General features: G+C 51.2%; 2 protein-coding genes across 2 annotated transcripts; both read left to right on the top strand.

The window, feature by feature from the left end:
- The first annotated feature begins 109 nt into the window (after positions 1 to 109).
- On the top strand, positions 110 to 15597 carry BLM (BLM RecQ like helicase). Its single transcript, XM_040076911.2, has 20 exons — positions 110 to 277; positions 1419 to 1593; positions 2005 to 2120; positions 2473 to 2605; positions 3457 to 4178; positions 4887 to 5063; positions 5404 to 5522; positions 6701 to 6814; positions 7556 to 7654; positions 7740 to 7888; positions 8197 to 8303; positions 8996 to 9156; positions 10121 to 10316; positions 11026 to 11216; positions 12124 to 12271; positions 12605 to 12804; positions 13501 to 13693; positions 13819 to 13941; positions 14268 to 14475; positions 15266 to 15597. The coding sequence occupies exons 4-20, from the start codon at positions 2511 to 2513 to the stop codon at positions 15447 to 15449; spliced, it is 3186 nt and encodes a 1061-aa protein (XP_039932845.1). The 5' UTR covers positions 110 to 277; positions 1419 to 1593; positions 2005 to 2120; positions 2473 to 2510; the 3' UTR covers positions 15450 to 15597.
- Positions 15598 to 16576: 979 nt separating this feature from the next.
- On the top strand, positions 16577 to 24008 carry WDR76 (WD repeat domain 76). The gene is made up of 13 exons (XM_040077519.2): positions 16577 to 16653; positions 16826 to 17389; positions 17841 to 17933; positions 18320 to 18375; positions 18818 to 18938; positions 19603 to 19704; positions 19791 to 19834; positions 19934 to 20087; positions 20780 to 20932; positions 21520 to 21734; positions 22120 to 22272; positions 23120 to 23173; positions 23640 to 24008. Exons 1-13 carry the CDS (start codon positions 16585 to 16587, stop codon positions 23890 to 23892), a joined length of 2031 nt encoding a protein of 676 aa, XP_039933453.1. The 5' UTR covers positions 16577 to 16584; the 3' UTR covers positions 23893 to 24008.
- The last annotated feature ends 13 nt before the right edge of the window (positions 24009 to 24021 follow it).

Genomic DNA, 24021 nt, shown 5'->3' with positions numbered 1-24021 from the left:
CCCCCGCGGCCGAGCCCCCGCCCGGCGCCGCCCGGCTCCCCCGGGGGCCGCGGGGAGGCAGCGCCCGAGGCCGGGCAGAGCCCCAGCTCGCAGCGCTCCCTCATCTGCCTCGAGGACTCGGCTCCCAGCGGAGCCAGCTCGGCTGCGGGGCTCGGCCTTTGCGGGTCACCTGCTGAGCCCCCCCGGGATGCGGCCGGCGCCGGGGCTCGCCCAGGTAACGGGCTGTGTCACCCGTGTGAAGGCACGGTACACGGACAGAGGATCGGGCTGTGTGAAGGTACCCCGAGCTGGAAAAAGTTCTGTGTTTGCACCCAGAGGGCTTGGCTGGTCAGGGATGGCGGGGAGCTACGTGCTGGGGCTGACGGGCAGCCCTGATTTCATCCAGGTTCCTGGATTCCCGTTTGGGTACCCCCGGCCTGGAAGCAGCGCAGCCTTCTGCCCGAGCAGGAGTAGCAGCTGCTCGTGTACTGGAGTTACAGGACTTCCCACAGGGCATTCCTGACATGATCAGTAACCTGTGGGGATGTTATGGAGAGAAGAGCACTTAGAAAATTCATACGTAACATAACATAAGTTACATAAAGTCATCTCACACCTAAATGAAATATTAAACCACAAAAAGTGATCTCTCTCCATTTTTAATGCAAACATAATAAGCGCCACAAAAGAACTCCAACCCTCAGTTATGATCACAAAATTCCTGCGTGTCATTGCTTTGGCAGCTCTGTCTCACAGAACTGCTCTGTTTTAGATTCTTTACTTCCTGTGTTTGGAAACTTTGGACCTTTATTTGGGAAATCAACATGTTTATGCTGCTGAATAACATCAAAGAGTGTTCTGGGATGCTGCCCTTACACTGAATGGTGAAAAGATTTGTGAACTGTGTTTCTGTTCTTAGTATTTTGCTGTCTTTTCTTTTCTCTGTGAAATTAATTTTAATAAGTTAATGATATTAATGAAATTAATTAATTAATTTCTTTGTAGGATTTTTCTTTTAAGACACAATAAATGTACATTTACTTTCCAGTTCCAGTACAGGGACTGTGCCAGCTGATGAGTCTGCACTCTTTTAAGGCTAGGATTTAATATGATAGGAGCTTTTTATAGAAACAGGTTTTTATATAAATACTTTTTATAGAAGGCTATTGCAGAAAAAGAGACCTCTTCAGTGTTTCACTCCTGCCAGGCACAGGTGACTGCAGGCTTAGCTGTGTCACTCTTCCACTTAAATGAGGGTTTGTGGGGATTTGTCTGTCTGTTCTTAATGAGGGGAGAAAAGGGAGCAGTAAGTTTCATTCTTTAAAAATCAGAAACTGTATCAAACGAGCGTTTTGAAGTCTGCCTGCTAATTTTCCCCCTCCTTGTGGCAGGCTGAGCGTGCGGTGTTACCCAGCAATATCCATGCGCTTCTCTTGCAGCTGCTGGTGCTGAAGGGGATCGGGGCCAGGAGCAGCAGGGGGCTGGGAACAGCTCCCCAAAACTGGACGAGGCCTCCTGGCCCTTGGCTGAGCTGGAGGAGGATGAGCTGGACATCATCCCTCCCTCCCCTGAGGAGGAGCTGCCTCCCTTCTCCCCGTCTGTACAGAGCGTCAGGTAATCAGAGTTCACTGCTGAAAACATCCCTCTCTCGCATGATTAGAAAAAAGCACCAAAAGCAACCCCAAACTCCGGCTTGTTAAAAAGGTGCAGACTGAGCTGGTGTGTCTCTGCTGCTTGGCAGGCTGATGGTTGGCAGCTGCAGTTAATGCTTTATCGAATACTGCTTTGATGGCTGGTGTTCTAGGTGGCTTTCACTTCAGGAAAAAGCAGAGTTACTTTTGTAGCGGGATGGGAGAAAACTACCGGGGCAAGGTTCCACACAGGATGAGTGACTGCTCAGCTCTTGGGTTCCACCTGGGCCTTCAGGAGTTTATGTTTTCACACGCATCTCAAATCCCTCTGATCGATGGTGATGCCTCAGTTTACAGGAATCTGTGTTTTAATGGCTCTTTCTTTTGGTGTTAGCTGTGTTTTCAGAGACTCTCCCTCTGCTGGAAAATGCACAGCTGGCGGCTCCGAGGCCAGGCAGGAGAAGGTTCCCACAACACACCCTGGAGGGGATCCCAGTGCAGGGGATTCAGGTACACAAAATGCTTTGGAGTTCCATATCTCGGGGTTTGGGGGGTGGTTTGGAACTATTTATTATCCTGTGTAATCCAAGAACATTAACTTGGAGGTGGAGAATTAACATCTGTAGATGGAGAGTTGACGTAAATAGTTGGATTATAGACAGATAATAAAGGACAAGGGCAGAAATAGATTCATTGAGTTCCTGCACACAGAAACAGTTTCTTTATGCAAATGGACTAAAAATATGTTGGAAGCGAATTGTTTAGACTGATTTACTGCAACGTACTGTCCTCTGGGAGGGTGTCATCCTCCTGCCACCTGTTGTGACGAAAACGGCTGAGCTGGGCCCCCTCCCCGTGCCAGGTGAGGCCGTGCCCGTGTCCCCGCAGCTGTACGGAGTCATGGAGGCCATCTGTGAGCTGGTGGATGCCATCCCGCTGCAGGAGCTGCAGGCCCTGCGCTGTGCCAGAGCCCTGCTGCAGCACAGGGAGCTCAGGTAGGCTGGAGCAGCTCGGGTCTGCCTGCAGGTGTCCCCAGCACCCTGGGGAGCGAGGCGGGAGGGCTCTGAAACGCGTGAAACGCTGGCTGGCGGGGAACAAAACACCCCAAGGGTGTCAGTGTCAGTGTGCTGCCAGAGGGGAGGATCCAGTGCCACGGGCTCTGTGAGGAGGGGCACCAGGAGCTTCTGCACAAACGGGATGAGCTGTGACCTGCCAGGCATTCAGTGGGTGGTGTCTCCCCTCTCCCTGACCGCAGGGATGGTGATTTCTCCTGATATCCCTGAACTTGTCATCTTCCAGTGGAATTATTGCTGCCACGACCCACTGCTTTGTCTGCTGTGTCATCTGATGGCACAGTACATGGACAGAGTATTGGGATTTTGGTTAGGTTTTTCCTGGAATGGGACTATGAGCTTCGGTAAATGTTCTCACTACAACAACTTATTTTATTTCTCATTGCTGTAGTCATAGTCTTTAGAAAGTACCTAAAAGCATGATTTGGTTCAGGCATACTTCTAACTTCAGGTATTGCCTCTAAGGATTTATTTTTTATATTCTACCCTGCCTGGATCTGTTCCTTACTTTCAGGAATTCTTTTATTTTATGTCTGTAGAGATGATGTCACAGTTGTGTCATTAGTTTCTTCTGCTGGTATTCTCTTGCCGAGGTTTGTTTGAAATCATTTTCAAACATGGTGACTCAGAACACGATGGAACCACCATATGTCAAAATGCTTAATAGCCGTGAGACAAAGCTGTTTAATGAATGTTGTAGAACCTGGGAAATCATTGCTTGTGACTAAACATATATTTTTTTTCCTTCTTCCCTCCCTTGTCATCTCTCGCAGGAGAAAATTGCTGGCTAATTCTGTCAGTTTGAACCAAAATGGCAAAAGCAGCACTTTTCCTAGCAGCTGGAAGTCTCCCGTGGAGCAGGGCTCCCGTGTGCGTGCTGGTGCAGGTCCAGGTTCTGGCCCACGCTGCAGCTTCGGTTCTGACAGAAACTCCCCCAAATCCACCACCCTGCCGTCGGTGCTTTCTGTTCCTTCCAGCAGCTTCTCTGCAAAGACAAATCAAACCTTGGACAGCACTCGTTCCTCCAGGCAGAGTGCTGAGGAGATGCCCTGCCCAGGAACTGCAGAGCTGCCTTTTCCCAAGGGAAGTGGCAGGGAGGGAGCTCCCCTCCGGCTCAGCCCCCAGTCCTTGGACAGCAGCTGGGACAGAACTCCGGGAGCCAGGAGTGGGATCCAGCCCCTGACCAGCACGGCCCTGAGGGCTCCGAGCACAGCTCCCGCTGCCGCTGCTGCCGCCAGCAGCTCGGGGACCAACGATCTCGACTTCGACCTGGATCACTTTGACATCGATGACTTGGACGAGGACTGGGAGAGCTCGGTGCCTGCTCCAGCCCCTGAGGCGCCGTCCCCAGCACAGCAGCGCCAGCCCGGCAGGGAGGGGCCTCCTGCCAAATCCCTCCTGTCCAAGATCATGTCCAGAGCGCAGGGCTCGGCTGCGGGATCCAGTCCTGCTGCTCCAAAGCCAGGCCTGCTGATGGCAACCAAGAACCATCCAGGTGAATCATGCTCCTGAGGATTATTGGGCTTTTCCATTTTTAAATTGTTTTAAATTTCTTTTTGCATCTAAGACCAAGTAACCTACTGCAGATCACATCCATGCCTTTTGTTTCTGTGGAAGTTTTTTTTGGTTCCTTTTTTTGCAAAGTCACCTTGGGTTTTTTGTTGTTTTTTTTTTCCTCCAAATGATTCCAAACTTGAGTATTCCCTTCCGGTGCGGGTTTCAGGCTGCTGGAAGATGAAGCTGCTGAAATTGGAAATGAGGGTGTTTCTGTGTTTTAGTTAAATAATGATTCTGCAGTTTTTGATTCAGAGCTGTACAATGGTTTTCACTGCAGAGTGCTCCAAAATGGGTTTGTGGAAGCAAACTCAGTCCCCCTGGGGCCCAGGGTTGGTCGGTGTCATTTCAGGTTCATATAGGGACAGGCTGGCAAAAGGAGAGGTGAAAATCAGAGTCACTGAATGGTTTGGAGTGGAAGAGACCTTAAATCCCATCCAGTGCCACCCCTGCCACGGCAGGGACACCTCCCACTGCCCCAGGCTGCTCCAAGCCCTGTCCAGCCTGGCCTGGGACATTCCAGGGATCCAGGGGCAGCCACAGCTGCTCTGGGCACCCTGTGCCAGGACCTCCCACTCTGACAGTGAACAATTTCATCCCTAACTTGATGTCATAACTTACTGTAATTACATCATTTTTTGTCTCCCAGATCCAGTGGTCCATAACCCTGCACTGGAGCGTTTCAGGGGTATGAAATTTCCCCACTCTGCGGAAATGATGAATATATTTCACAAGAAGTTCGGATTGCACAGTTTCCGGACAAACCAGCTGGAGGCCATCAATGCTGCTCTGCTGGGGGAGGATTGTTTCATCCTCATGCCCACAGGTACGTGCCCCCAGAGCACAGCACACATCTGCAGCTCCTTCTGCAGGCTTTGGGACAAGCTTTTCTCCTCCCCTGTGCCTTTGTGCCGCTGGGGTTCTGTGACTGCAGGATTCCAGGGCTATTGTTGCACCAGGGTATTTGGAGTGAGGGGTTTGAATTTCTGCCTTCCTTTAATAATTCACACGGTAATTCTTTCCTGCCCTACAGGTGTCACTTTGTGGCAGGCATTGGTAGAAATGCATTGTTTCCAGAAGTGCTGTAAAACGGGAAATAAGAAATAAGTCTCCATCCCTTTTCCCTCGATATCCAACGCTTGCTGTGTTGTGTCTCGTCCTCACAGGAGGTGGGAAGAGCTTGTGCTACCAGTTGCCAGCCTGTGTCTCTGCCGGGGTCACTGTCGTTATTTCTCCGCTGAGGTCGCTGATCATTGATCAGGTTCAGAAGCTGAAGACTTTGGATGTAAGTTCCAGCAGCTTTATTGAGTGAAACTGCAGGTAACTGGATTAGAAATCGGGAATTTTACAGCAGATCTTGTGTCTCCTCAATATAAACTGCATAAATCGATTAGGTGGACACTGTGAACGGCACGGGAAGTTGCCTGGGAAGAACTAAATTGGATCTTGGCAGTGTGACCGCTGGATTTATTGCTGCTCCTTGCGCTGGGTGTTGGAGCTGTGGTTTTCAGAGCAGGTGCTGGTCCTGAGATCCTGAGAATTGTAATCGCTCACCTACACAGGAGCCTGACTCTGCAGAGGGAATGAGTCCTAGGAGTTCCTGAGTTAGGGCGGCTCTGGGGGTGCTGAACATCCTTGGAAACGTGATAGAGCAGAAATGTGCATGCAGGAGATCACAGGATCCCAGAACGGTTTGGGTTGGAAGGGATCTTAAAGTTCATCTGGTTTCACCCCTCGCCATGGGCAGGGACACCTTCCCCTCGCCCAGGGTGCCCAGACGCGTGTCCCGAGACGTGTGTCCTTGAACATGTGTCCCCAGACGTGTGTTCCCAGATGTGTGTCCCTAGATGTGTGTCCCCAGAGGTGTGTTCTTGAACATGTGTCCCCAGATGTGTGTCCCCAGACGTGTGTCCCCAGAGGTGTGTCCCCAAACGTGTGTCCCCAGATGTGTGTCCCTAGATGTGTGTCCCCAGATGTGTGTCCTTGAACATGTGTCCCCAGACGTGTGTCCCCAGAGGTGTGTCCCCAGACGTGTGTCCCGAGACGTGTGTCCTTGAACATGTGTCCCCAGACATGTGTTCCCAGATGTGTGTCCCTAGATGTGTGTCCCCAGATGTGTGTCCTTGAACATGTGTCCCCAGACGTGTGTCCCCAGAGGTGTGTCCCCAGACGTGTGTCCCGAGACGTGTGTCCTTGAACATGTGTCCCCAGACATGTGTTCCCAGATGTGTGTCCCTAGATGTGTGTCCCCAGAGGTGTGTCCTCAAACGTGTGTCCCCAGATGTGTGTCCCCAGACGTGTGTCCCCAGAGGTGTGTCCCCAAACGTGTGTCCCCAGATGTGTGTTCCCAAGGCTGACTGCTTAGGAACTGGTTTGTAATGAGAGGCAGGGCTACGTTTGGAGGTTCTTCCATTTTGCATGTAGTAAAACTCAATCCATATATTTATATTTTTTTTAATGTAGATTGCTGCAACGTACCTGACTGGTGACAGGACAGATGCTGATGCCTCCAAAATCTACATGCAGCTGTCAAAGAAAGACCCTGTGATAAAGCTGCTGTATGTCACCCCTGAGAAGGTCTGTACTTCATCTTCTTCACTTGTAAAACCATAGGGGCTGTGAGGGGGGGATCGCTGTGAGGTGCTAAAAAACTGCACTCAGGGTAGGCTTCTGGGGAAAAAATGCTAGGTTTTAAATAACCCATTAAGAATCCATACGGATGTAACTAATTTCAGTCAGTAATTAGCCAGGAATAAGAGCTGAGCATGTCTGTAAGATTTAAATTCCTAAAACAAGCTCCCGTGCCCACCTATTTCAATCTGTCTTGATACACGTTAATCACTGTCCAGTAGCTACTAAATCCAGACTGCTCTGAACAGGGTAATAAAGGAAAAATAAAGGAAAAATAAAGCATTGTCAGCGTGACAGGAGATTGTCAGAGCTTGCCTTGGGCTGCGTTATGTGCTGCCTCAAAAATATATTATTGCACATGAGCTTTGTAAGAGGGGGCTGGTTAGTGTGCTGGTTGTGTTTCTCTCTTCAGCATTGTTTTTCCCTCTGTTTCCTGACATAAGTCATTTCAATTTCCTGAAATTTCCTCAGAATGGGGGTCCTTGGGATAGGTGATCCCAGGGACAGGTGATCCCAGAACCTGGTGGGATCCCGCAGCAGCTGCCTGGCATCATCTCTGTGCCCCATCTCACCTGCGCAGTGCAGGGTGACTCTGCAGCCCAGGACAGTTGTTTCTGTGCTCTCAGCCAGGCCAGCTGACACTTTTAGCCCAGGTATTTTGCTTCCCGTTGCCACTGTTGGTCCCAGGTGTGTGCCAGCAGCCGACTGATGTCCGCCCTGGAGAACCTCTACGACAGGAAGCTCTTGGCGCGTTTTGTCATTGACGAGGCGCACTGCGTCAGCCAGGTAAAACCTCCGCTCGTTTGTGGGCGTGCCAAAAGACCCCGTTTGCACTTTACCCCGTCACACTTAAACCCTGCTTCTCAACCAGTGGGGCCATGACTTCCGACAAGACTACAAGCGCCTGAACATGCTCCGCAGGAAGTTCCGCTCCGTGCCCATGATGGCCCTCACGGCCACTGCCAACCCCCGCGTGCAGAAGGACATCCTCAACCAGCTGGAGATGCTGAAACCACAAGTGTGAGTCGCTCAGCAGGTTTCTGGAATTTGGAGTGGGAAACTTAGTGAAGTAAAGAAAAAGCATCACATGGCCTGTCTGAAATCCTGGTGTAGCTGTGCCTGATGAATTGAAATGAAATGAAATGAAATGAAATGAAATGAAATGAAATGAAATGAAATGCATGGAATTTAATAGGAGGTAGATAAAAAATATTAACATAAGAAACAAAAAACTTGCCAAGCCCTTCCTAGCGTGATGAAGGAAGGTGTTTAACACAACGTGACTCTACCCGTAAGGCTGACGAGCACCGTGAACTGTCACATTTCAGGTTTACGATGAGCTTCAACAGGCAGAACTTGAAGTACGATGTGTTGCCCAAGAAGCCGAAGAAAGTGGCGATGGATTGCTTGGAATGGATTAAAAAATATCACCCCCGTGAGTACTGAGCAGCACGGTGCCCACAGGCCTTTGCATGAAGCACTTCTCAAGGCAGTAAAAAGCTTTTATAATGCTGTAATAATGATATATTTACTAGAAAAGAAAAATGGAGGTAAAGTGACGTTACTGAAGATGGGAATCAGATTTATGTGCATTCTAAAGTTGAGAATTTAAGTTAAGAGGGAAAAGTAAATTATGGTGTTGCTCTTTAATCACCCTTCTGGAGCCTGCCAGAGCTTTTAGGATTGTGTCTTCAGAGCATAAAGGTCATCCAATATCTTAATTGTTTAATTGTGTTGATCTGCTTATCTGTAGTTCCCCTTGAAGCTACCTTCAGAGATTCCCATCTTTCTAGGCTCACTTCTCCCATGCTGTACTCTCTGTCTGAGAGCATTTACTGAACTGCTCTAACTCTTGAATTATATAGGTTTTGTTCACGTATTCTAAATCCTGAGAGTGCACAGTACTGATGAAGAAATCATTTCTTTATTCCATCTCACCAAAAGCCCATAAAGACTGCATAGAAAAAACTGTCAAGACTATCTGATATTAATAAAATAATAACAGTTACATCTTTACTCTTATCTTTAATTCCAGCGGCAAGAGGTCGGTATCTGTTTGGCAGGTTGAGCGGGGGAAGGAGATAAAACTGTATTGTAGTTCAAGTTCCTTTTCCCATCTCTCTGCAGATGACTCTGGGATAATCTACTGCCTTTCCCGGCACGAGTGTGACACCACTGCAGCCATCCTGCAGAAGGAGGGGCTGGCTGCCCTGGCCTACCACGCCGGCCTCACCGACTCCAACAGGGATCTCGTGCAGCAGAAGTGGGTTAATCAGGAGGGATGCCAGGTGAAGAAAAACCGGGAGGAAAAGGGAGGAAGACCTGGGCACTTTTATCCCTCTTGGCCTGGGATGTAAGAGGGAAGTTGTGCAGTGTCAGTACCAAATGCCTGCAGTATTGAATAACTGACCCCAACAGACCTGCTGGGGCACAGCCGCCGCCGTTCACTGGGAATTTTGTGAATAAAAGATTGTAGCGCTGTACCGAGGTGTGCCGCTCCAGCAGGGAAGACCTGAGCAGTGCAGGGCTTCGGAAACAGCTCCTGGCACACTGCTGCTGTGCAGAGTCTGGGATTTGGGCTTTTTCCCGTGTCTGGAGTGGCTCCTCTGACAGGAGGGGAGGCTGTCGCTGTTCTGGACTTGTTCTGCACCGTTACAGCTGAAATTCTGCGTCCTCCAGGTTTCCTAATCCAGCTCACTTGTCTGCTGTCCATGCAGTGTTGCACGAGTAACTTCCACAACCTTGTGTCTAGAGCATGATAATCTCCTTCCAGGTGATATGGCAGGAGTAATGTCCATAACACTGTGTCTAGAGCATGGTAATCTCCTTCCAGGTGATATGGCAGGAGTAACTTCCATAACACTGTGTCTAGAGCATGATAATCTCCTTCCAGGTGATATGGCAGGAGTAACTTCCATAACACTGTGTCTAGAACATGATAATCTCCTTCCAGGTGATACGGCAGGAGTAACTTCCATAACACTGTGTCTAGAACATGATAATCTCCTTCCAGGTGATACGGCAGGAGTAACTTCCATAACATGTGTCTAGAACATGATAATCTCCTTCCAGGTGATATGGCAGGAGTAACTTCCATAACACTGTGTCTAGAACATGGTAATCTCCTTCCAGGTGATATGGCAGGAGTAACTTCCATAACACTGTGTCTAGAGCATGATAATCTCCTTCCAGGTGATACGGCAGGAGTAACTTCCATAACACTGTGTCTAGAACATGATAATCTCCTTCCAGGTGATCTGTGCAACGATTGCCTTTGGAATGGGCATTGACAAGCCTGACGTGCGCTACGTTATCCACGCGTCCCTTCCCAAATCCATAGAAGGTTACTACCAGGAGTCTGGCAGAGCTGGGCGGGATGGAGAGATGTCCCACTGCCTGCTCTTCTACAGCTACAGCGATGTGACCAGGCTGAGAAGGCTCATCCTGAGTGAGTTCTCCTCCGGGAACCCGGAGCTGACATTACCGCGCTCACACTGTGGCTGGTCTCATTTAGCCTGTGTTATTTCTCTTTTACAAGTGCCACGGGTGGTTCAGTATTGCCGGGAGGGGAAAACTGGGAATCCCTACCTGGATGGTTTTCATTCAGGTGGCAGGAGCAGGATTTTTGTCACTTGTACTTAATTTCAGTCAAAACCACTTTGCTTCACTGAATCATTGAATTGTTAAAGTTGGAAAAGCCTTTAGGATCATCAAATCCAACTGTCAGACCAGCTTCACCCCCTGTTCACCACTAAAACATGTCCTCAAGTGCCACATCCACATATTTTTTGAGCACTTCCAAGGATAGTGACTCCATTCAGGGCATCCTGTGCCAGGGCTTTGCTACCCTTTCTATGAAGAAGCTGCTCTCAATATCTAATCTGAACCTCTCCTGGCACAACTTGAGGCCACTTCCTCTCATCCTGTCCCACATACCCATCTCTTGACTTTTGTCACTCCAGGCTTATTTCCCTTCTCCAGCTCTCTAAAACTTCAGAGATAAAATCTGTCCTGCGTCTGCTCTGTACTAACCCACTCATCTTTTCTTAAGCAAACCCAATACTGCGGGCTTTTTAAGCAAGGCCAATTTTTTCCACAGTCTGTTGAAACGCAGAGGTGCAGCTTTAACAAAGACCATTGAATTTGCTGTGTTGCAGTGGAGAAGGATGGGAACAGCCACACGAGGCAGACCCACTTCGACAACCTGTACAGCATGGTGCACTACTGTGAGAATGTGGTGGAGTGCCGCCGCGTCCAGCTGCTTGCCTACTTCGGGGAAACCAGCTTCAACCCCACCTTCTGCAAGGACCACCCCGAAGTGATTTGTGACAACTGCAGTAGGAAGAAGGTAAAAACCCCACAGGCTGTATTTGTAGTGGTGCTAAACCGAATTTGTATTTAGCGGCATCAAAAAGTGGTTGCATCAAAAACGCGACCGTTGGGAAGGCAAGTGGAGGAGAGGAATGAAAGTCCTGGATTTTTGTGGTGCTTCCAGGTATTTTCAGGGTTTAACCATGGTCTTGTGATGCTCCTGTTCCTGTCAGAGGCATGAGGATGTTCCTTGTAGGAGGCAGGAGCTTAGATCAGATCCACTGCAGTGACTGTGGGGAAATCCTTTCAGCTCCTGTCCTGGTCTTGTCAGGGCAGCTTTGTGCTGCCAGAGCAGCGTGAGGGCCACATCAGGTGTGCACTGCTGAAGGTGGTCCAGACATTCGGGGTTATGCAAATTTAGTGGCAGGAGCAGGAGCAGAAGGGAAGGCAGATGTGGAGGACGACAGGGAAGGGATCCTGATCAGTTTTGTACCTATGGATATTGTTTCTCAGCTCTGTGTTTGAAGCATTCCCTCACACAGCTGTGATTGGAACCAAATCTGACCAGGACAATGCCTATTCAGTCTCATTTTAATGTGTTTTGGATGTGTAAGTTCTGGAGCGTGGCAGGATAATTACAAGAATGCTTTCCAAATAATTCACCTTGATTCCCAGTATTCACCCAGCAATCTTGCGCCTCACTCTGCACAAATAACCCCAGGGAGATTGCAAACAGTCAGTTGGACCGGTTCTGTATTACCACATCCAGGATCCTTGTGACTGTATCACTGTGGGTTACTAACTAGGAAATCACGGCTTCTTTATTTGGAACAGACTCAATTCTCACAGCTGAGAAAAGCTCAGTAATGAAAACTGAGGTTGCCAGTAACAGCTTGGATTAGGGCAGAAACCCGTAACGGTCCTAACCAGGTCTGATTTTCCAGGATTATAAATCCAGGAATGTGACTGAGGATGTGAAGAGCATTGTGCGGTTTGTGCACGAGCACTGCGGCCAAGGGGGGCGGATGAACGGCAAGAGGAATCCAGGCTCTGGCAGGTACACCCTGAACATGATGGTGGACATCTTCTTAGGTGAGTCTGTTCTCCCAGAAACTCCTGAATAACCTGGTGCACAAATCTCCAGCCAGGAATCAAGAGGGCTGTGCAACGCCAGCAGGCGTTTTAAAAAACGTGTATTTTGCAAAGTTAATCTTCCCAAGAACCTCTTGGTGATAAGTGATCCAAAATAAATGAAACTGAAGATTTAATCCATTTCAGGTTGCTGTAGTGATAGTATTGTTTTTCCAGTGTTGGAAGGCTTTTTTGAATGTGATTAGACTGCCTTGGGAATCTCCCCCAGATTGTAAATGCGTGTGCACATGGGCTTTGTGAGCACGGGCTCATCCTTTGCTGTCTGTTGCACAGGTTCAACGAGTGCCAAGATTCAGTCTGGAATATTTGGGAAGGGGGCTGCCTATTCCAGGCACAACGCTGAAAGGCTGTTTAGGAAACTGGTCCTGGACAAGATCCTGGATGAGGATTTGTACATCACGGCTAATGACCAGGCAGTGGCATATGTCATTCTGGGAGAGAGAGCCCAGGCTGTGCTGGATGGGTCACTCCAGGTGTGTCACTATTTCCTTTCTTCAAGGCATTGTTTTAAGGAAGGTGCTGCACTTTTCCTTCAGCAGATCACCTCGGGTAGCTTGAACACAGTTTGCCTCCAGCCGAGCTAATGTCTGGTAGATGCAAGGAACAGAATCCAAGAAGTGTGATTCCTAGCTCAGTATTCCAGTAATAATGCTGTGAGGCAAAAAGTGAGTTTGAGAGGCTTGGAGAGGTTTAAATCTTTCTCTTCTTCCCCACACATCTGATTCCTGCAGGGACAGTGAAGGAGAATTCTGAAAGATGGCTAAGAAGAGGAAGAAGGACCAGCACTCCCTTCTTTTTCTACTCTATTTTTTCCTAGTCGTTGGTGGGATCTGAGGGGATAGGCACTTCATGAAGGTCATGGAACAGACCTGGAGGCAGCCCCTCCTCTGCATTAGTGCTGTGTTTGGACCAGGACAGAGCCCTCAGCATTACCTCAGTGACCTCTGAAGCCAGCTGGGAAGTGGGCTCTTTTCCCTCTCTCTAAACTCTGTAGCTCTTTGTAGAAGAAACTTGGGTGTGGTTGAGTAGCCTGTAAAAAATTATTTAAGTATGTATACTGGGTAAACAGCTCTTTTTGGTCCATCAGAGGATACTCTGTTTCCTGTGCTGTGTTCCTGTGCTGTCAGTCAGGGTGTGCAGGAACTCCCATGGATGGCTCCTTTCAACAGGTGGAGTTCCACGAGACAGAGAGTGCCAGTGCCATCAGAAGGCAAAGGGCTTCCATGGCAAAGACGTCCCAGCGGGAAGAGGTGGTCAAACAGTGCCTCAGTGAACTGACAGACACCTGCAAAACCCTGGGCAAAGTCTTTGATGTGCATTACTTCAACATTTTCAGTACTTCCACCCTAAAGAAAATCGCAGGTAAGGTCAGGTTTCTCAGAAGTCCTTTGGGGCTTCTGTGTAGGAAAAGAAATAATGTCCTTCAGGGTATCTCTATAAAAAGTTATTTGTTTGCCATGTCTGAGGGGTACTTTGCTGTGTTGCAGAAACCTTGTCCTCAGACGTGGAGGTGTTGCTGCAGATCGATGGTGTCACAGAAGACAAACTGGAGAAATACGGTGCAGAAATAATTAAAGTGATGGATAAGTACTCAGAATGCTCCATCCCAGGTGTGCTTTGTACCTCAACATGTTCTTCCTGTTCAGAGCCTTTCTCTCCTCCTCTAGCAGACATTTGATTCTAAAGTTACCGTGTCTTAATCACAAATAATTCTTACAGTTTGATAATTCCTAAAGGGAGCAATCACTTTCAGAACACACCAAATCTTTCTGCCTTCCCACCAGCTAAATTCAGGGGACCTCCAAATGGCTGGGGCAGTGCAGGGGAGGTGAGGAAGAGCCAGGACGGATGTTTTGATCCCACCAGTGTGTTCTGGTGGCTGCCTGGCCCGGGGGACACCTTGACTGAGTTAGTTTTCCCTCTCTGCTGTGTGTAGAGGATGCTGCCTGCCCCGGTGCGGACACAGCCACGGGGAGCCCTGGCTCGCTGGGCAGCGATGGAGAGGCAGAGGATGCAGGTACAACCTCCAGCTATTTTGGCAATAACACAAACCAGAGGAGGAAAAGGAAGCGGCCGCCAAACTCCAGGGACTCCAAGAGGAAAAAGACGAGTGGTGGTGGCAGCCAGCAGTTCCACCCCAGAGGGTACGTGCCGGGGGTCACTGGTCTCTTCTCTTTGCAAAGTGATCATCCCAGAACTGCAGTTTCTTCAGTTTGGGCTTAAGCAGTGGTGTTAAAATTATCCAGGTGCCTGGTCAGAACTGCCCTGCTGTGCTTTTCTGCATGCTTGGTTTGAAAAGCTGGTGAGGAGGGTATTTAACAGTTGTGCTCACGTCTGACTGCCACAGGTTAAGCAGGGCACACTGCCTTTAGTGTTCTGCCATAGCCAGCGTTAGCAGGCTGACCAGGTTCCTTGCTTGAAATCATAAAGAGGTCTTAAAACTTTGAACATCTGATGGAATATTTGAACTTCAGCCCCTTGTTAGTTCAGATTCTCTTTCTGATTGTATCATGCAAGGCAACAACTGCATCTGCTGTTGGTTGGTCTTGCGTTTCTAGGGCAGATCTGTCACTTCCCAAGGATTTCCCTTTCCCTGACCCATTTTTCATCATTCTGCTCCCTGGTTTTTGTAGCAAATGGTTTTCCCAGCCCAGCAGGTTTTGTCCCACCCTTGGCACTTTCCCATCTACCGGAATATCTGTCATTAGCTGCTGCTGCTCACCCCTGGGTACATCCCAGAGCAACAGCTGTACTGTTTGCATTTCAGAGGTTGTTTTGCAGCCGTGTGTGTTAAAAAAAAAAATAACCTTTACAAAATGAGTGTGTAGTCCTGTAGAAGGTGCAGCGGTGGGGCCTGTGTGAGTGCAGGCTGGTGCAGGGGCCAGGGCAGGTGACACAGGTGTCTCACACACACCTTCTCTCTGATTTTTGCAGCGGCTTCAACAGGTACAGAAGGACCAAGAAGACAATGAGCTCGAAGGCTCCAGCTTCCTCTGGAGCCAGCTCTGTGTCCTGCAGTGTTGGTGGCGTGCAGGGAGCTGCTGGGAAGCTGGCCATGATGGCACTGCCCAAACCCAAATCCAGGAGCTTCCTTCAGCCTTCGTATTCCATATTTTAACTGGGAAATGCAATTACTGGATGAATTTCCCCAAGATGGAATCGCTCTTTATTAAATTTTTGTTTCATTTGCTGCTGCTTAACCTTCTGGGACTTGTGTATTTGTCGAGTACAAAAGCTCAGATTAAATAAATATTTTTTTACTTGTCCGTTTCTTTGGGCCTTTCTACTTGTGAGTGGTTCTAGAAGCTCTCCCCTGTTGGCGACGCTCCTCCCTGTGATCCTGCCCTACAGGGACATGATCAGGACCGCAGATTCTGGGGGCTGCACGTCCCCAAGGCTGCGCCTGCCTCTCCTCGCTTGCTCCTGCCTCAGTGCTCCAGAGCTGGAGAGCTGCTCCTCTGGAAAGGACAGCTTGGGAAGGAAAAAGGTAATGCATGTTTTTAACTTTCCCGTTTGATTCCCCACATCCTGGGACTGGGAGTGCCTAACCCTGCCCTGGGTGTGCTTCTTTTGAGATAACTGTTTCTTTCTTTATAAGCGGTGATCTTGTGGTGGCACAGGGCGGCTGTCCCAGGCACGGCGGTGTGGCTGCGGGCTGTGAGGGGCGGCTGTGCCCGGAGCACCGGGCAGGGCACCACGGGCCCTTCCCCTGCCCGACTGCAGCCGCGGATTTCATCCGCTGTTCTGGGCAACGCGTCCGCGTGGCTGGGGCTGGGAGCGACCTTAAAGCTCATCCCGTTCCACCCCTGCCATGGCAGGGACACCTTCCACCGTCCCAGGCTGCTCCAAGCCCCAATGTCCAGCCTGGCCTTGGGCGCTTCCAGGGACCCCGGGGCAGCCACAGCTGCTCTGGGCACCCTGTGCCAGGGCCTGCCCTCCTCAGAGGGAGGAATGTCGCACTATGCCAGCTATCCCTGCCCTGCGGCAGCGGAGCGCGGGCGGTGCCGGCGCTGGGGGCTGTGTGGGCTCTGAGGGGGCTGGGGGCGGTGTGGGCTCCGTGGGCACTGAGGGCGCTGGGGGCTGTGTAGGGGCTGTGTAGGGGCTGTGTAGGCGCTGTGTAGGGGCTGTGTAGGCGCTGTGTAGGGGCTGTGTAGGGGCTGTGTAGGGGCTGTGTAGGCGCTGAGGGCGCTGAGGGCGGGCCCCGCCCGGGCCGCCCCTCTGCGGGCGGGAAGCGCCGCTCCGCCCCGCGCGCCATGGCGCTGTCCCAGCCCGGGCCGCGGGAGCCCGAGGAGCCGTCAGCGCACACCCGGCAGCAGCTGCAGGTGCGGGGGAGACGGGGACTGAGACGGGAGGGGGTCCGGGGCCCGACCTGAGAGGGACTGGGCTGTGAGGGGAGAAAGCGGGGGAGGTGAGGAGCGGGGCAGGAGGGCTTCAGGGCCCGGCGGTGCCGGGGGTCCGGCCGCGGGTCCCGCCGACTCCCGTTCGCCTCCGCAGGAATCCTCCCCGGTGGATCCCGCCGAGTCCCGTTCGCCTCCGCAGGAATCCTCCCCGGTGGATCCCGCCGAGTCCCGTTCATCCCCGCAGGAATCCTCCCCGGCCGACCCCGCCGAGCCCAGTTCACCCCCGCAGGAATCCTCCCCGGTGGATCCCGCCGAGTCCCGTTCATCGCCGCAGGAATCCTCCCCGGCGGATCCCGCCGAGTCCCGTTCATCCCCGCAGGAATCCTCCCCGGCCGACCCCGCCGAGCCCCGTTCGCCCCCGCAGGAGTCCCCCTCTCCGGGCCCCGCCGAGCCCCGGCCGAGCGCGGCCGCGGGCCTGTGCCGGCAGCTGCGGGTGCTGCTGACGCCGCTGCCCGCGGCGGCCTGGCCGCGGCCCCAGAAGCGGCTGCTGAGCCCCGCGGGGACCCTCGCCCCGGCCGGCAAGAGGCCGTGCCCAGAGCCCGAGAGCGGCCCCAGAGCCCCCTCCGGCTCCCCGCCCGGCCCCAGCTCGGCTGCCCGCGGCCAGGACGGGCTGTGGGATGCGGACAGCGACGGCAGCGATGGGGGAGACGCGGCTCCGGTGAGTACCCGGACCCCGGTTATCTTTATAAAAGTAATGCTTTTAAGTGTCTTTCTTCTGTACGTTGGTTTTTTACCCCCTTTCTAACCTCGGGCTGGCAGTGTCCCACTTCATTTTACACTTCCACTGAAGTTTTAAGTTCTTTATCGAGTCTCTTTTTTATTGTTTTCATTATTAAAAAACTTGATCGAGTTCTCTTCGTAGAGTTAATGCCAGAGTAAGTTGTGTAAAGCAAGCTGGACCTGTTTGGACAGATTTTGGTGTTGATACATGACCACCCTAATTTGTATGATCTTACGTTTGTACAAATATGTCAAACCACTACTTAAAAATAATTTAATTTAATAATTGAAAAATAATTTAAAGACTTTAGAGGGTCACTTCCCTGAGCCTGTGACATCTGCAGCCATGTAACTGTATGATGGAGAGTAACTGTTTTTTCTTTCTGTAGGAGGGACACTCCCACCTATCAGCCTACGAAAGGAAAAGACTAAAGAACATTACAGAAAATGCTAAATTCTTTGCTGCTCTAAAGCTGCATGAGGTTTGTATAGGGTCCAAATAGCATCAAGATGCTCTTTCCAAGTGTCATAATTGCACTGTCATCCTTCCTGGTGTGAAACCCTTTCCTCACTGCGGCAGCTGTATATGAGGAAAGCCATGAAAATCACGGAATCCTGGAATGTTTGGAAAGGACCTTAAAGCCCTTCTCATTCCACCTCCTGCTGTGGGCAGGGACACCTTCCATAGACCAGGGTGCTCCAAGCCCCATCCAGCCTGGCCTGGAACCCTTACAGGGGTGGGGCAACCACAGTTTCTTTCTACTTATTATAAGTAATAGCAGCAAGTTCATTGCTGCCTTGAGATAATTTTATGCAGGTTAATTCTTTATGCTCATTATCTATAATTAATCTCATTTTTCTCTTTAAGTCAGCTGCAAGACTTAACCAACTTACAACTAAAAGGCAATCTCATGTCACTAAAAGGTACAGTAACATCCTTCATTGTGGGACGAAAACAAATGTTGGGAAAAGGTGGGGGGAAGAAAGAGAGGATGGTGTGACCAAGGTGTGAGGGAGAGGGTAACCAGTAAATGTGGAGGGGAAGGCATTGGCTGTGCCAAAACAGTGCCAGGTCGAGCAGGAAGTGAGCTGAAGCCCAGATAAAGAGTGAGCTGTGTGATGGCAGAAGGTGGGAGAGGCTCGGTGGGTGAATGTCAGTGGGTAATGAACGAGGAGAGCTGGGAAGGGAGGGAAGCAGCGCGGGTGGGATGCGTGACAGGGCAAGCAGAGGGGTGGCGGCTGTGTGTGCGCTGGGGAAAGCAGCCGCCCCTCCTGGCTGGGGTCAGTCTGTGTCCCCGCCGTGCCCTTGGGTCTGTCCCTGGGCACGGGGACTCTGCTCTGCAGCTCTGTGCTCTCACTGTCGCAGAGCCAAGCCCAAGAAGGTGGAGGATGAACCCACGCGGCGGCGATCCATGCGCCTGCTCAGGGTGGAGCCGCTGGACATTCCCTTGCTGGAGACGCTTCCCCCGGCAGCGGTGGAGGAATATGTGAGATGGGCAGGGGCTGCAGGAGGGCTGGGAGCACGGCAGCTCTCTGTGACGCTGCTGGGGGGCACTGGGCGTTGCAGAGCCCGGGGCACCTGGGACGCGGTGACACAGGGACAGGAGGGGTCACTTCTGTCAGCCCCAGCAGGTGCCACGAGCCTGGCACTGCTCTGTGGCCCGGGCTGGTGACGTGGTGCAGTTGGGGAGGGTCCTGAGATAAAACATTCCACATCAACAGCCCACGGAGCTCAGCAGCCTTAAAAACAAAGGTTTATTACTCTGGTTTTTATTTCACTGTGGCTTCTGACCTGGTTTTATTTTCCTGGGTAATATTTACCGTCTCTTTGAGGCAGTGGTGGAGCAACAAGTTAAAGGTGTGTTGTTCTGAGAGATGGGAATTGAAATCTTCCATGGAGCTGTAGAATGGATTTGAATCTGTAATAAAGATCTTGCTGGAGTACCAGGAGAGGAGGAAACCCAGAGAAGGGAGTTTGTGGTGCCAGTAGAATTCTCTTTATCTTTTTAATAAGACTATGATATCCTCTTCTGTTTTTACTGTTTATTTCGTGTCCTGTTGTAGGCGTGTTCTCAGAATGTCTGGTGTGGGGAAAGTACAAATTCACCTTGTCTGTGGTTTGAGTTACAAAAATTGCCAATGTCATCCCAGCCTCAGGTTCCAGTCGGACCTTTGCCCATGGTTCCAGAGGATCAGGCAGAGAACAGTAAATGGACAGAGGCCGTACTGAGCACCTGGATGAGGATAAGTGAGGTATTACTGGTTTAATTAGTTATTTTTGGATAATGTAATTTCCCTTGGGCTCTGATTTTGATGAAATCTCTCCTGCCTGTCTGTAGCTGAAAGCGGAGGATGCTGACAAGGGCACACCTGACATAAAGAGGTAATGTGGAAATTCCCAGCAGCCAGCACTGGGGGTTGTCTGCCCCGCTTCCTTCCCTGATGAACGTGTTGGTGATGGTTGTCATTCTGGATTTTCCAGGTACCAGGAGAGCCTGAGCAGCATGGTGCTGAGCGAGGAGAACATCAGGAAGGTGGTGAAAGCCCGGGTGTGTTCCATGGCCATCCACCCTTCCGAAAGCACCATCCTTGTGGCAGCTGGAGACAAGTGGGGGCACATTGGCCTCTGGAATGTGGTGAGTGGTTGGTGTGCTCCTCACCTGAGCGGGTGTGTGGTTCAGGACAGCTGCGGGTGGGGCACGCCCTGGCGTGGCATTTTGTCAGGCTCATGAGAGTGTTCTAGGTGTTTTGCATTCTTAGGGATAATACCTGGTGGTTGTCAAGAGTGACTGTCAGATTTAGAGTTGCCAGAGTGGCTTTCTCTTGTGCTCTTCCTTGTATTTTTTCTGAAGTTTGAGAGCAGAGTCATCTTTGTGGGATGGTCCAAAATGGCCAAGTTTTGTTTCAGTTTCTTTTAAAATAACAAAATGATGCAGAATTTAGAAGAGAAGGCGCAGGAGATCCTGCTTTCCTGCAGTGTGGGTCACTAATTCAGCCTGAGCTCTCAGTAAGCCAGCGTGTCCGTATTTTGACGTGATAGCAGCAACCAGCCGTGGGTGAAAATGAGCCAGGTGCTGCTGTCCAGGTGCAGGGCTGATGGCTGCAGTGGCACTAATTGCAGCAGGAAGCTGCAGCTTTCCGTAATTAGGGGCCAGAAGCAGTCTCACTGTCCATGTTACCTGTGCTGGTGTGTCATCTCACCCAGCACCCTCTGCCTCCTCCGAAAAAAACATTCAAAAGCCAGAGATTTGGCTTTAAGAGCTGTAGCCGTTAACAGGAATCCCTACAGTGCTCAGCACCCGTGTCTGTGGGATCTGTGGTTTTTCAGAGCTGCGGGACTGAGGACGGAGCCCACATCTTCAGCCCCCACAGCTTCCCGGTCCACTGCTTGCACTTCTCTCCCTGCAACCCTGCTCACTTGCTGTCCCTCGGCAATGACACTCTGCGCTGTGGCGATGTCACCAAGGCTGTCTTCGACGAGGTGAGCCACTGCTGGGAGCGTTTGGTCTGCTTGTGCCGAGTCATTATTTGGTTCTTTCATTAACAAGAAGGTCCAGGCTCTGTTTCCACAAGGACGTGTGAATCAGCCTTTAACTAACATCACATAAATGGGGAGATGTTTCCTACTCACCAAAACCCAGTGACAGCCTGGCTTCTCCCAGTTTCCAAGTTTACATTTCTGCAGGTGATTAAAAGTTTCTGGCGTGCTGGAGAAGGGAAAGATACCTTCAATCCTCGCTCAGTGTGTGCTCAGGGCCAGCAGCCCTTTGACTGCTGGAGCACAGAGGTGGCAGTGCCTTGTAGCAGCTCTGACAGGGAATTTGGAGTGTGCTGTTGCTGGTCTGGTTTGGGTGGTTAATTATCTCCTAATTACTTCCCCTTTGGGAAGCATTCCTGCTTCACAGGAGGGTTACCTGCACGGCTGGGCGAGGCTGTCACACGGGCTGCACGGTTCTTAGTGAATTAAAAAGGGAAAGCATGAAACCCATAGCCCGGGGAGCGTTTGGGTGTTAGACCAGCTGGCCGTTTCCTTTAGTCTTGGTGACATTTAACCTTCCCTGGGCTCAGATCTGCAGGAGTGAGGACAGCTTCTCCTGCTTCGACTTCCTGGAAGAGAATGCCTCCACTGCCATAGTGTCCCACTGGAACGGGGACGTGGCTGTCGTGGACAGACGGACCCCGGGGCTGTCCTCGGAGCTCTCCGCAGACATTGGCTTCACCAGGGCGCGGACAGTGCACGTGCACCCCCTCAACAAACACCAGTTCCTGGCTGCTGGCTCCGTGTACGTAGCCCTGGTGGTTTTTTCAGTGCTCTCTGTGCTGGGGGGAGCTGGGGCTGAGGAGTTTCTCAGCCTCAACGTACAGTCAGAGCTGTCTCGGTCCTTTCAGAGAACAAGTTTTCATTCCTTAGCGGGATTTAAGGTGGGGTTTGGTTTTATTTCCCTTCACTCTTTGGAAATGGGGGCAGATGGGCCCTGGTGGGCTTTGGCACAGAGGGGCTTTATGGAGGGCCGGTTGGGGTGGTTTTGGTGCTCCCAAAATCCCTTGGAGCCACCATCTGAGTGGACATTGGAGCTCTGACCCAGCTCCAACACAGCCTGCCGTGCTCTGGAGCTTTATTCAGTGAATGAAGGATAATTACTGGAGTGTTTGTGGTGCCTGTTGCAGGGACGTTTGTGTTTTCGATGTTCGGTGCCTGAAGGCCAAGGGGAACAAGCCCCTGAGCTCTCTCGCAGGACACACCAAAAGCGTGGCCTCGGCCTACTTCTCACCTGTCACTGGGAGCAGGGTGGTGACAGTGTGTGCTGATGACAAGCTGAGGTAAGGCTGTGGAAGGAAGAATCCTCCTGGAAAATACCCACTGTTTGGGCAGATTATTATTATTATTATTATTATTATTATTATTATTATTATTTAATTATTTCTCCACATGACCCATCATAGAGAACCTTCTGTCTTTATCACTTTACAAAAATGATAAAAATTTACTTGCACTAACATTTTTAATGTAATTTTTAGTCCTTTTTTTTTTTTTTTTTTTTTTTTCTTCTTTCTGGTTGGTTTTGTTTTGTAATTCTCATTTTCCCTCAGGATATTTAACAGTAAAAATATACAGGTACTGTTAATCTTTAAAAAAACAAACAAAACCAAAATCCACAAAGACACCCAGCCAAAACCTGGCTGGTGAACACAGAATGCTCAGAAACTCAATTTGTTTGTAGCTGGTACTTGAAATAATGACGATGCCAGCTCCTCTGTAGATAGCCTACCGTTTCATCATTTAAGCTGCTGCGGGTTGCTCGTGTTAGAGGTTCTTTTCCTGCTGGTGACTTTGTGACCGTGGTTTAGGTAATTACCTGTGTCTGTGTGGGCCGGGCAGTTTTTGCCCCCGGGGGTGGGATCCCCCAAGTTCACGGGGCTGAGGGAGCGGGTGGGGTGCTGGGCTCTCCAGAGCTGCCGGACAGGGTGGGCTGCAGTTCCAGCTGGGAGCAAACCCAGCTCCCAGGGACGTGCAGGGCTTCCAGCGGGGGCTGTGGCTGCGGCCAGGCTGGTGTCGGTGCTGCTCCGTGTACCCCGCACCCCTGGGCCCCAGCGGCTGACGCTGTGTGAGGGCAGGGCTGGCTTTTTAGCACGGGTTCGTGGGAATAATGTGCTGTCCTGTGCCCAGGGTCTACAACACCACGTCCTTGTCGCCCAGCGTCAGGCCGCTGAGCTCCATCAGGTGAGGACAGCGCAGCGGGGCCAGGGCAGCGCCGGGGCTGCTCCTGGGGCTCTGGAGGGGCACACACAGGGAACGGCTTCCACTGCAGCAGGGCAGGGAGGGATGGGCCTTTGGGAAGGAATTCCTGGCTGGGGGGGGTGGGCAGGGCCTGGCACAGGGTGCCCAGAGCAGCTGTGGCTGCCCCTGGATCCCTGGAGTATCCAGCACCAGGCTGGATGGGGTTGGAGCGGCCTGGGACAGTGGGAGGTGTCCGTGCCATGGCAGGGGTGGCTCTGGGTGGTCTCCAAGGTCTCTCCCAACCGAACCGTTCTGGAATTCTTGTCCCATCCTGCCCATCCCAGGACAGGGATGCACTGCAGGGATCTGAGCACTCCAGTGCTGAGGGTTTAGAAGGCAAGGGAGCAGGTGAGACATTCATGTCGATTTGAAATGCCGGGATCACGAGGATGTTCCTCTCCCCCTGCAGACACAACAACAACACGGGCCGCTGGCTGACGCGCTTCAGGGCCATCTGGGACCCCAAGCAGGAGCACTGCTTCCTGGTGGGCAGCATGGCACAGCCCCGGCAGATCCAGGTCTTCCAGGACACCGGGAACTTGCTGCACTCCTTCTGCAACGTGGACTGCCTCAGCTCCGTGTGCTCCATCAACGTCGTCCACCCCAGCCAGAACATCCTGGTGGGAGGCAACTCCAGTGGCCGCCTCCATGTGTTCAAGTAGAAGTGCCTTAGAGCTTTATTTTTTACCTTTCTGCATTGACTTGGTTTATTCCCTGCTAAGCAGTTCCGAAGATGACTGTTGTTTCTCAGGACAGAAGTGTACTTTGAAAGTCTTAAAAATAAATAGTTC

This window comes from Hirundo rustica, chromosome 13 (assembly GCF_015227805.2).
Source record: "Hirundo rustica isolate bHirRus1 chromosome 13, bHirRus1.pri.v3, whole genome shotgun sequence".
NCBI classification, from domain to species: domain Eukaryota; kingdom Metazoa; phylum Chordata; class Aves; order Passeriformes; family Hirundinidae; genus Hirundo; species Hirundo rustica.
This window is presented reverse-complemented; position numbering and strand designations above follow the sequence as displayed.